At 38.3% G+C, this 13,501-nt stretch overlaps 1 protein-coding gene across 2 annotated transcripts in view; it reads left to right on the top strand.

Moving 5' to 3' along the window:
• TULP4 (TUB like protein 4) overlaps positions 1-13,501 on the top strand; it is a 125,180-nt gene that overhangs the window by 104,797 nt on the left and 6,882 nt on the right. For both annotated transcript variants that reach the window (XM_089530122.1, XM_089530121.1), the window contains exons 6-13: positions 1,132-1,266; positions 3,853-4,019; positions 4,595-4,819; positions 6,764-6,998; positions 7,616-7,760; positions 8,932-9,076; positions 9,372-9,465; positions 12,017-12,160. In XM_089530122.1, coding sequence (XP_089386248.1) covers positions 1,132-1,266; positions 3,853-4,019; positions 4,595-4,819; positions 6,764-6,998; positions 7,616-7,760; positions 8,932-9,076; positions 9,372-9,465; positions 12,017-12,160 — 1,290 coding nt within the window. The remainder of the gene's footprint in view (positions 1-1,131; positions 1,267-3,852; positions 4,020-4,594; positions 4,820-6,763; positions 6,999-7,615; positions 7,761-8,931; positions 9,077-9,371; positions 9,466-12,016; positions 12,161-13,501) is intronic.

Here is a 13,501-nt window from a genome sequence, read left to right as displayed (position 1 = left end):
GGTGGGGACCCAGGAGAAGGGCATCTCAGTGGCTGCTCCCAGGCTCTGGAATGCTCTTCCCAGAGAAATTAGACTAGCATACTCCCTATTTTCCTTTTGCAGACAAGCAAAGACTTTTCTATTTTGACATCCATTTGAGGAGTGATTATATAAGGCCATCTTACACAATGTGGTAGATATTACTAATTGGTGTGTGTGTGTGTTTTCATGATGTATGTTTTAACCTGGTTTTAATTTTTTATTGTTTAATTGTGTTTTAACATTTGTATCTTGTGGATTTTTAACGTTTTCGTTTTTAATCATTGTAAGCTTCTTTGGGTCCCAATCTGGGGGAAAGATGGGATAGAAACAACAACTACAATACTGTTTCTCCTTGCAAGCTCAAAAACTCTAAGTTTGAAGGATGAAAAGCTACAACACAGTTTCTTTGAACCTTCAGTTTATTAAAAGAAACACATTACATTGCAGGCAACGACCAGCTACTCCCAGCCAACCCACCTCTAGTAACCTGTGTCTCAAAAGCTGCTTCATGACTGGCAGCTATCATCAAAGCTTACTTCTTTGTTGCCTTGTTCATTCCTTCTTTCCTCATTTGTGCATCTACATCACAAATCAAGGAGAGTTTTTCCCCCCTTTAATTAACCTAACACAGCCAACTTTATGAATTTTTGATTATTTCAGTTTAGTTTGTCATTTAAAAAATGAATTCCACCCACCACCCCACAACTTCTCCAGATACCTTCTTATGCCCCCAGTAGGAGGTTGCTCTCCTTGATTTAAGAAACAGTGGTGCAATGGAATCACCTGTAAGGCTAACTGGCTTGTATAAAAGTGTACAAAAATGTTCATGAATACTAAGAAATATAGAATCTGCATTGAGTGCATATTCATCTCTGTGTGATGAGTTGTATTTTAAGGACCATTGAGGATGCAAAAACTGTGGTATTCATATAATCCTACAGACCATCCCATTCGCTGTGGGGTGAAGATGGGGTTCGTTTCTTGACAATAAAAAAGGTGTGGTGGAGAGGTGTCCACTTGGTGGCATGATTGATATGACCAACAGCTGATGAGCTGGAAATCTGGCTTTGAATCACTTTTGTTTCCTAAAATATATTTTCTCCTTGACAGATGGTCCAGCTTCATATCCTGTCCTGGTTCAGAACACCAAACCACTGCTCACTGTCAGTTTCACATCAGGAGACATTAGCTTAATGAACAATTATGACGACTTGTCACCTACCATCATCCGCTCAGGGTTGAAAGGTAGGAAAGGAAGACATCTTCTTACCTGCTTCCACCCAATTTATCTTCCATTTTAAATTTTGATTGCTTTGACATGAATATTTCAGGGTCTGTCTCTTGAAAGCTCAGCATCCCTTTGCAGAGATTTCCTTAACAGAAGTGAGTGACACCTACTGGTGAACGCACAAAACTCAAATAAGGGATTTTGTTTGAACTACTTTTTTGGAGCTTGTTTTATGTTCTCTGGCGTTCACTGTAGAAAATGGCAATCATCTGCTTTCCAAAATAACCTCTAGCTTTATGGAATGACTCATTCTGTTTTGCTTTGTCTGTTCTCTACCTTAAATGGTTTTGTAAAACCCGAAGGAAAATGAAGCCAAAAGAAATGCCAGAGTCTAACGTTACTTTAGTTTGAAGTGATACTTCAGAATAGAGCTGGAAGCTTAAATCAGTTAATGCTGTGAATCAAGAGTGCATATCAGGCTGCCTGTGGGCTTGACCCATTTTTATTGCCACCACTCCAGCCTTTGCTGCCTCACTACCAAATTTCAATGTTTGTATGGCAGCAATACCTCCACTCCTTCTCTGCATACTTATGTACACACACAAACACACACACTTTCATGTTAAGATGAGATATACAGGGAATGGCATATTCCACTGAAAGCCTAATTGTGCTCCTGGAATCAAAGCTGGGCTTCAAAACAAGACATATATACCATTTTGCAAAGAAGAAAAAAACCGGAGTAGGGTTGTTGTTAATTTGTTTTTGCAACTGGTGTATTACTCCTTTCAGGTCAACCAGTACAGTGTATTTTGTACACTTAGCAGACAGAATAATTGTAATTTTTGATATATCCTTGATATGGTTAGTTGACTAATGAATAAAGTTGTTGTTGTTGTTGTTGATATACTGTATCCTTAACATTGGACAATTCTCTCAAGATGATACCCTCCTCATAAATCAAACAAATGGGATGGCTGTTGATCATATTAAGGAAGGCCCCCCTTCTGATTACATTCAATTCAACAGTTTTGTGTCCATTTCTTTGTAACTTAAGTACCCTAATTAAAGTGGGATTATTTTTTATTGAAACACATTCCCATGTTGCACTCACTTTATTTTGGCTAAAGTTGGTTTATATGAGTAATTCCTGCCTCTTTCAAAAGAGTTTTCAAGAACAACTTTACATTCTATCTCAACATCCTTAGGATGTTTCCACAGTGCACAGTTGTAGCAGTTTGATACCACTTTAACTTCCATGTCTCGATACCAAGATAAAATACTCAGAATTATCTCACGGGATTACTTGAGCTATAGTATGAGAGTGATATGGCAGAAAATTCTATGTCCCTCATGAAACTATGATCCAGGCTTATCTACAATGGAGCCATTGACCGTAAAAGTGATATCAGAGTGCTATAATTACATAGTGTGGATATATTCCTAGGCAAACTTAGTGAGGCCCATTTTATATGCTATGGAATCAATATTGAATCTTTGCCTAAGGGCCGGTACACACAGCCTGTGAAATGCCATCCCTCTTTGCTGTGCAGTGGTGCAGCAGCATCCACATGCTACTGCACAGATGCACACTAAAAAAGGAGCCGCTCTAGGCGGCTCCTTTTTTGTGACATAAGAGCTGCTTGCAGCACAGCCCTATGACACTGCTTTTGCTGACAGGCGTCTGTATGTGGCGCCACAGCTGCAGCACCCACCATGTGGACAGGCGCGTGCACCTGTGACATCACTAAGGGTGGGCGTGTTTGGATGCCCAGCCCTATTGAGTCCTAATTTTGGCCTCAGGGCATCACAAAGCACCCATGTGTACCAGGCCATTTTGTGCTTCCCACAGTGTTCAATGATTTTCTGGTTTCAGATTGCATCTTTACTTAGAGACTGGAAGAACGTGATGTTTGGATTGGGGAACAAGGTGTTTCCAACTCTATCACTCAAAATGAAAGCCTTATGTCAAGTTCTTCCTCCTCTCTCCCATAACATCAGGGCATACTTACTTACTTAGACTGTGATTTCATCATGTAGTGAAAGCTTGGTAAATGCATGATGTGAAGATCTCACAACACTGGTAAGTAGTGGACCTAGGCATTAAGGAAGGAGAGGGCAAGAACATGACAAGGGGCATTTTCACTACTGTTTTTCACTATTATGTGTAGTTCCACATGCTAGCTCAATTTTATATACCATTTCATTTATTTAATTATTAGTGGCTACCACCTTAAATTTTGTTATCAGGAAGGCTGATAAGAAGCTTATGTGACTTAGAGACAGATTATATGTATGTGAGGAGCACAAGTATGGTCTGGCGGTTTGAGCATTGGACTATAGCTCTGGCAGTGAAGGTTCAGTTCTGCGCTTGAGCATAAAAAACCACTAGGTTATATTGGGAAAGTCATATGCTTTCAGTCTCAGAGGATGGCAGTGGCAAACCTTCTGAAGAAACCTGCCAAGAAAACCCTATGATAGGTTCACTTTAGAGTCATCATAAGTAAAAAATAACTTGGAAGCATACATCAACAAGAACAACATATGTGTCTAGGACTAAGACTATTTGCTGTATTGCAAAATGAGCCTTTTTGTGATTTTAGATGTAGTTGCTCAATGGTGCACTCAAGGAGACTTATTGGCTGTAGCAGGAATGGAAAAACTAAGCCAACTAGCTGAACTTAGTGGAGCTTCTTTTCTGAAAAGTGCATTCGTCAAGTTCTACAATATTCATGGAGAACATATCTACACTCTGGAGACACCTGTGCAGGTAACAATTAATTTGAAGTTCCTCAGAACAAACATACAAACACAAAAAACTACCAATATTACCCATGTGTCCCTAATTTATATGTAGGGGAGGCTTGAACAGTTGGTCAGGACCAGTGTAATGTATTTAATTTTCTGTGCTATTCTGTACACAACAGAATCAGATGGGGTTTCAGATTAGCAATGATGATAATATTCAGTAAAGAACAAAAAGTAATGAAGAGGATACTGAAAAAAAATTATATTTTGACAATATGTAGTAAAATAACACCTTATCCTGAGTGTGGTGGAGTCTCTTTCTTTGGAGGTTCTTAAACAGAGGCATTTCTGCAATGCAGATGGCTATCTGTCTAGAATGCTTTGATTGCATATTCCTACATTGCAGGGGGATTGTGGTCTCTTCCAACTCTATGATTTGGAATATGGTAGTCCCAGGAGCCATTTTGAATTACATTTTGAACATGTAGCTGAGCTCTGTAAGTAAGGTGATATGACCTGTGTGATGTATGCTACAGAAAAGTCGTTAAAATGTGTTTCATTGACAGGAAAACATCTCAAATGTTATTTTTCATACAGCGCCCTATTATCTCCATCTGCTGGGGTCACAGGGACTCTCGTCTGTTGATGGCTTCTGGCCCTGCCCTGTATGTTGTCAGAGTGGAACACAGAGTGTCCAGCTTACAGCTTCTATGCCAACAGACCATAGCTAGCTCCTTGCGGGATGATAAAGATATCAGCAAATTGATCCTGCCTCCCCGCCTGTGCTCATACCTCACCACTGCCTTTACACCAACGATCAAGGTAAATACAAGGCAACAAATGATGGGTTGATAACTCTATCATAAGCATATTCATAGGTAGCCATGATTGCCATGCAGCAAAATACAACAAAATCCACAAAACAGTAATATCTTCATTGGCCAAGCAAAATGCAATATATATATATATATATATATATATATATATATATATATATATCATGTAAGCTTTTGAAGCTTCACTGGCTTCTTTATCAGGCAAAGATGTTGAACGTCATACAGGATAAGAAAACTACAATGTTAGAGTCACAGGCCTATATTTTTGTCTCAGGTGTTATTTATGTTATCATTTAAGATAATCCAGAGGGATATCTATGCAGGAAGAGGCCATTCACCTTCTTGGCCATGTGGGTGAATAAAGGGCAATAAAAGACAGATAATAAAATTACAACTCCATTAACTTCCTTTGAGATCCAGGCTGCTCTGTCCTGTGCAAAACATTGTCTGCATTTTGTTTCCCAATGAAAGTATTGCTCTCCTGTTGTGTTTGGATTCTATCATAAAAAGCAACCAAAGGAAGAGAAATACAGTATGGCTAAGGTCTCTTTCACGCTACACAATGATAGCACTTTGTCTTTTGCTATCTTGGCTGTACAAGCTGGTTTACCAATTAGTTAATGATGTGCACCAGGCATTTGCATCTATGGATAACATATGGACAAAGCCAGCTAATTACAAATCCAGTAAGCAGCTGTTTGTGACTGTAGTGCTTATTTTTCGTAGTTACTGCATTCAATTGTTTTCATGATGAGTAAGTTTGCACACATTCTTATTATTACAAATGGATATCCAGGAAAGGATGGAGATGTTTTGGGTATTTGTTAATGAGCTGAATTTGAATATCTCTCAGGGTCTAAAATGGGTGGGCAAACTGCAGCTTGGTGCATGTGGCCATCCTTGTGACATTCATCTGCTTCCCTTTAAAATGTTTTAAGACAGTGATGGTGAACTGTTTAGAGGCTGAGTGCCCAAACTGCAATTCAAAACCCACTTATTTATTGCAAAGTGCCATGTCCCTCTGGCTTTCTAGTCTGGCAAACTCTGTGCTGGGGCAATGGCACATGTGCCCACAGAGAGAGATCTGAGTGCCACCTCTGGCACGCGTGCCAGAGGTTCGCCATCACTGTTTTAAGAGATGGAGGGAGTGGGGCGAAGCTCAGTGGGAGGAGAAAGAAGAAGACCTAGAGATTTTTTGTTCATTTTTTAAAATTTTATTAAAATAATTTTATTACATATATACAATATTGAAAATAATACACAAATAATATTCCTGATCTACTTCCAGCTTCCTGTAATCTTCCAGTCTGTTCTTAGATGTTCCCAGCCCCTCCTCCCAAAATACCCTGCTCATATATGTTTTGCATCCAGTCCAACCTTCTCATACGACCTAGAGATTTTTTTAAAAATCATATTTTAATTATATATATATATATATATATATATATTTAAAAAAAATTTCAAAAAAAATCACATTTTACCAAATTTTCACTTTAGTCACATGAAACTACGTATAGGTAAACGCATGTATTATCTGTGTATATATCTTAATTTAAAGGAATAAATTTAGTTTTGCTAGTTTTTTACATCACAACTATTACCATTACATGCAGTGATATATGTCAATTATTATTTATAAGTAAATTTGTACAAAAACATTCCTAGGGATTCTATATGGTGTGGTATAGGAGGAGTTCAATGGGGAGTTATCAGGAGTTATCGCACTGGGTGACACCATCCCTAGGGATGCCATTGTGTGTAGCACAGCTCTAGATGATACTTCATATCAATTGTTTAAACAGTTGATAGTTTTTAATATATTTAAGGTTCAGAATAATAATGGATTGACTTTCTGTGACTGTAATGGTGCTGGGTGGCAGGAGAACTATTTCTGTGAATCACATTTTCACCCTTTTGTATTTTAACACAGCCTCCTATCCCAGACCCTAATAACATGAGAGATTTTGTTAGCTACCCAACATCCGGCAATGAAAGGCTTCACTGTACAATGAAGAGGACAGAAGATGATCCAGAGGTTGGAGGGCCTTGCTATACATTGTACTTGGAATACTTGGGAGGTCTGGTGCCTATCTTGAAAGGACGGAGGATTAGCAAACTGCGACCTGAGTTTGTCATTATGGATCCTAAAACAGATGGAAAAGCAGGTACAAAGTTTTTTAGCAGGTTACTGAGGTGTATTTCTAGATTTCAGATCTGGACAATTTGATGCAGAGATCCACATGGATTTCAGCGTGGACAATGATTTCTTGTAGAAAGATGGTTAATTTTATTTGAGGAGGAAGTGATCTTCATATGCAAAAAGGAATAATGCCTCTAGATCTGCTCTGGTCTATCCACCAAAGAATTGATGGCCACACTACTTTCTTTTTCATCTTCTCAACCTTTTTGAATTAGACTGGAGGCAGAAGCTATGTTTCAAGTGTGCCATCTGTAGTGTGTTATAATATTCTATGTCTTGGTGAGGGAAGAAAAAGTCTAATTAGCTGTGGACATATTTTCCCCTTGGTTTTGGAGATATATCTGTCAGATAGCATAATTGAGCACCATTCACTTGATTTCAGGCTGTTGCTGATTCTGCATAAGTTTCAAAGGATTCCAAGTGTTCATTGCTGCAGAGATATCTCAGCTAGTGCTTGTAAAATATCTTAAGAGATGATTGACAGTTGTAATTGGGATCTGGTTTCTGAAATGATCCTTTCTTTCTTTCTTTCTTTCTTTCTTTCTTTCTTTCTTTCTTTCTTTGTGGGGCCTGTGCTGATAGATGAAATCTATGGAAACAGTTTGATTTCCACTGTGATTGACAGCTGCAACTGCTCTGATTCCAGTGATATTGAACTGAGTGATGACTGGGCTGCCAAAAAGTCTCCCAAAATCACTCGAGCTAGCAAATCACCCAAACTTCCCAGGTAATCACTCTAGCCTTTTAAAAACTCCATCTTTCTTTTCTCTGGGTCTTTGAAGTTTTTATTATGCCAAGAGGGTATCCTATAGGGTTAGAAAAAATGGGAACATTTTACATGGTGCATAGAAAATGAACTCCTGAAGAAATTTTAGTCTCTCAATGCAAAATATTATAAGGCCCTTGGAATTCTCCTCTATGATATGCCACAGGAATAGTCAAGAAATAGCTCCCATATTTGTAATGGAAGGTTCATCAAGCTGAAACAAAGCTCCTGTGCATAGAACAGGATAGAGACCCAAGTACTAGAGTCCTGTTTCTAACTGTGGACAGTTTCAGATGTTTGTTGATGTATATAACAGCACAGGGTATTTGTCAGGTTCTGTATCTACAAGCCAGTTGCTAATTATTAAAATACAACTTTGTTTTTCTAGTATAAAAAGTCAGCTAAACCTCCTGTGTTAGGTATGCCCAGGCTTCACTGTTAAGCAATACCAAAAGTAAGATGTCATGCAGCACTTACTCAGAATTGTGTTTGCCTTTGGTATGCATGGGGAAGAACAGGTAGCAATTCTTTGTAATAGCAGAGCCTATTTGAGCACTCTAATGCTGCATTTAGTACTAACATGCACTACTTTCCATTGTCAAGTTCTGAAAAAAAAAAAGCCAGCTTGCAAGAATGAAGCAGAAGCCACTAGCTGGATATTACCTTGTAATGCTGCCAGAATCCCTTTCCCTGCTAACCCTAAGAGCAATTTTGTACTCTAAAAAGAAAAAGAAAGTTACTATTCCATTAATAAGGGACAAATAAAAGGTACACTTGTATATATATGCAGCATGTTAAAAGAAAAACAACTACATAGGAAAGAGCACAACTTGAGGAAGTTACTCTTTTGGATGAAAGTTCCCTGACAGATGGCCTGGCTACTAGCCATTCTGGACAGTGGATTCTGGGTTGCAGGCCAAAAAATAACTTTTCCTAGCTCTGGAAAAAGTTAGGCAACACATCTGAAGAATTCTGGACCAGGGGGAAGAATGATGTCTTGCAGCAAATTCTCCACTAGAAGCCTGTTATCATGTTAACCACACTCATTTATAATCCTCCACATTCTATTTTAGAGGCAGAAAATAATTATTTGCGGTTGCCTGACTATTCCTTATTTTGGTATTCTATGCAGAATTAATATAGAAGCTCGTAAATCTCCCAAATTATCACGAGCTGCTCAGGAGATATCAAGATCTCCTCGGCTCCCCATCAGAAAGCCCTCCATAGGTTCACCAAGTCTAACTCGTCGGGAATTTCCTTTGGAAGATATCACTCAGGTAAATTACCTATGAGCATTTCTAAAATAGTCCTTAACATGAAAGATGTATCAGCATGGAAGATGGCCATTTACATAACATAGACCAACATTTTAATTGTGGACTTCACACTTGTTCATATCTCACCTCCATCATGCATTGAATCAAAACACTTCCTCAGTGTCAGCATCTTCAATATGGGGATTATAATAGTGATAACAAGGGCTGGGGGAAATATTGCTAAAATAATGTATATGAACAAACTAAAAACCTTACACAATGCTAGTGGATATTTTGTTTCATCTTTTCTTTGCAGCACAACTACCTTGCTCAGGTCACATCAAACATCTGGGGAACCAAATTCAAAATTGTAGGTTTGGCTGCTTTCCTTCCAACCAATCTTGGGGCAGGTAAAAATTCTGAATTTTCTTCATTTCAGTTCCTTGGTAACCTGAAACAAGCACACACATTTTCTTAGCAGTAGTTAACACCCAGTATCTAATCCTAATATATAGCAAGCCATAAGTACTCAGCCAGCACAAACTTTGCAGACTTATTGGCAAATCCAAATTTAATTTGGTAGTCCCCCCCACCATCACTGTGTCCAGAGCATTGCAGACTGAGGATTTTAAAAACCTATTTTTGAATTGATTTTTTTTACTCAACATGGTTACATAGAGTCCCACTGAAATGTCTTAGGAATAAGGATCAACTCCCATAGCCATGGTTTGTGTGATGAAGTTTGGATGAGCAGATTTTTAATGCAGTTTTGCAAGATAAATAATCTTATGGATGCCCTGGAATATGACTCATCTAAATCTGTGAATGTTATTTGGTGGCGTTACAGTGCATTGCCTCTTCAAAAATTGTTGATTATTAATTCATTTAAAATTTAATGATGCTTGATAATGAATTACACTTATATTCTACTCTTCCTCTAAAACCCCCCAGAAAGACTTACATATAATGAGAGGTATAGCAAAGGGTTGTGTGTGAGAGTAAAATGTGTACCCAACCCCTAATATTGTCCTTCATTCTCCAAATTTATAACAGAAATACTGTCTAGGCATCCAAAGGAAAGGAGGCAAACAAAGATACCAAGGATATGCAAACACAGGAAATGTGTGAACAATTTTCAATGTCTGCAATGATAGAAATTTGAGAGTTGAAGGAAAATTTCATTGGGAGACAGAATTCTTATTTGGAGGGCCAGTGCTTTTATTTTGCACACACAACCAACTATATCCATAGATCTAGTTCACAGGCAGTCTTCCATCTGGCCTACAGGACTAACTTCAGCAGTAGAACCATGACTTGCTGTGCCTTCGTATCATTTTCTGGACCAATGTCTTGAAGTTGGCTGTACCTTGTGCCCTGTGGGTCATTGCACTAAAACACAGCAGCAAGAATATTTTTCCTTCCACAAGCATGCATTCTCTTTTCCACCTCATCCATTGATTGGTTGGTTTCAAATGGGACAAATACTTCTCATCTCAGGAGGAAAAACTGTCACCTGTGATATCCATCAAGCAAACAAATAGCAAAGAAAATACTTTTAAGATGAAATTTAGAACAGCCATCTTCCTTTTAATCCCGCCACATTGTCAGTAGCCAAGAACAGTTTTATGAGTTATTTGTGTTAGCAGCTCTCTAGAATAGGTGATTTAAAAGATACTGTGTCTAGCTATGAGAGCTTTATCTAGAAGAATTTTTCTTCTAGATAAAGGGTGAAATTCCTTTGCTCCAGCAAACAGAATGACAGTACTATATTACCATTATTAAGGACAGACTGCATCTGTTTTTGCTTTTTAAACATATTGCATATTAGACATATTTTTAAAGATAAACTGCATCTGTTTTTTTCTTTTTAAACATATTACATTTGATTTGTAACTATAATGTCAAGCTATAAATAATATCTGCAGTCCTATTAATAGTTTGTACTTGATTTGTACTTCTCTTTTGTGGTCATACTAGTAGCCTGTCCTTCCTTATATGTGGGATTCCCAAGCAGTCTCATCCAGACACTGGCCTGATCCCAACTTTTTCTGCTTCTGCATTAGAACTGATGGTGCATCTACATTGTAGAAATAATCCAGTTTGTCACCACTTTAACCTCCATGGCTCCATCTTACAGAATCCTGGGATTTGTAGATTTGTGAGACACCAGCACTTTTTGGCAGAGAAGGCTAAAGACATTGTAAAACTACAAATCTCAGGATTCCATAGGATGGAGCTACAGTACTTAAACCAGTGTCAAACTACATTATTTTAACAATGTAAATGCACCCTTATTATCTTTTTTCTAGAACTGAGGTGGTCAACCTGGAATCCTCCCAGTGTTTTTGGACTGCAGCACCCAATATCTAAAGAGCCACAAATTGCCTGTGCCCACTGTACATACTCATGTATAAGTCTAAAACTTTAGTCAAAAAATTGACCCCCAAAACACTGACTTATCCACGGGTCAATGTAAGTCCTGTACTTTAACTTTCATAAAAATAGAAACCATCCCTTGATGAAATGCAAGAATGTAGTCTCTCCTGGAAGCACTAACCCCTCTCTACTCTTTCATCCATCCATCCTTCAGTGTGAATACAAACAGTTAAGAACCATGCAATTTTGCAAGTTCTCTGGCATTGTTTTCCTTTGCTTCATCCTTAGATCCTTTGTTACATACCCCTAAATTTTACCCTCAACTTATCCTTGGGCATATCAAAATCCATAATTTTGGCCCCAAAACCTGCCCTCAATTTACACATGAGATCTACTTACAGTTGAGTATATACGGTATTCTCGTTTGTTTTGGTTCTTTCAGTAGTGGCAAAACACCTAAATAGAAAGTACATCCCCATCTGTTGAATACTCTTTCCTAGAGTATGCTGGAATAACAATGCATATATATATATATATATATATATCTCTTACAAATACTTTCTTTTTCATGCACCCTTCCCGTAGTTATCTATAAAACCAGCTTGCTGCATCTCCAGCCCAGGCAAATGACAATATATCTTCCAGAAGTACGTAAGATTTCCATGGACTATATAAACCTGCCTGTTTTCAACCCAAATGTTTTTAGTGAAGATGAAGATGATTTGCCAGGTGAGACATATAATTACATACAGCTATGTACAATTACATACATATAGTTCAGTGTGTGTTTGTGTCTTCAAATTGCCTATCGACTTACGGTCACCTCTTGAATTTCAAAGGGTTTTCTTAGGCAAGGGATTACTCAGATATGGTTTTGCCAGTTCCTTCCTCTGAAATGTAACCTACAGCACCCAGTATTCATTGGCTGGCTCCCATCTAAGTATTAACCAAGGCTGACCTTGCTTAAATTCCAATAGCAGATGGGATCTGGATTCTTTAGGGTACTAATGTATAGTTCAATCCCAAAAGTACAATTTGGTCCATTTTACAATAAAAAAAACCAAGATGTAATATTATTTTAAATGTTTGAAAGCTGTGGTAGTGACTAGGGGAGGGGGCAGTTTAGTAGCCTGCTCTGTTTTGCCTCCATTGTACTGTCTTAGATTTGAACATTGGGCTCAAAGGGCCTGTGGGCCTTATACTTCCAATGACATCATCAGGAGCTGGCATAGCACAGAGATCTTCCACAATCATGTAGAATCATAGAGTTGGAAGAGACTGCAAGGGCCATCCAGTCCAACCCCCTGCCATGCAGGAAATCTAAATGTCTTTCTTTGTGTCAAGTAACATTTTGGAAAGGCAAGGAGGGTACAACCTTTAGGTAGTCCTCATGCTATTATAGGAGCTGTCTTGGATTGTTCTTGCATGTCTGGAAGTTTCCAGGGCCTGCTTGCTCTGACTGAGGGACAAATTGAGTATAATATTAAGCAGTGCTTTAAGTGAAATAGGGGCACTCATTACAGGTTGAATCTCCCTTATGCTCCTGAAATGCTTGAGACTATAAGTGTTTTGAATTTTGGAATATTTGCATTTGCATATATGTATATAATGAGATATCTTAGAGATGGGAACCAAATTAAAACACAAAATTCATTTATGTTTCATATATACCTCATACACATAGGTAATTTTAGGAGCCCTGGTGGCGCAGTGGTTAAATGTCAGTACTGCAGCCACTCACTCACAAACCACAAGGTTGTGAGTTTGATACCAGCCAGGGGTTCTAGGATTGACTCAGCCTGGCATCCTTCCAAGGTCACTAAAATGAGTACCCAGCTTGTTGGGGGCAATTAGCTTACACATTGTAAACCACTTAGGGAGTGCTTAAGTGCACTGATAAGCGGTATAAAAATGTACTTGCTATTGATATTTAATCTGAATTTTTTAAAAAAAGCTAACCAGGGTGTGTTGGTTAAAGTTTACTTATACAGAAGCTCTTTTTTATAATCACACAATTAGCTCCAAAATTTACTAATGCTGAAACTAACTGGGCTTTCTCTTAAACCAAGA

Source organism: Sceloporus occidentalis, unplaced genomic scaffold (assembly GCF_023333645.1).
Source record: "Sceloporus occidentalis isolate IW3139 unplaced genomic scaffold, rSceOcc1.0.p SCAF_6, whole genome shotgun sequence".
NCBI classification, from domain to species: Eukaryota; Metazoa; Chordata; class Lepidosauria; order Squamata; family Phrynosomatidae; genus Sceloporus; species Sceloporus occidentalis.
The sequence above is the reverse complement of the archived record's forward strand: the minus strand, read 5'-3'. Positions and strand labels throughout refer to the sequence as shown.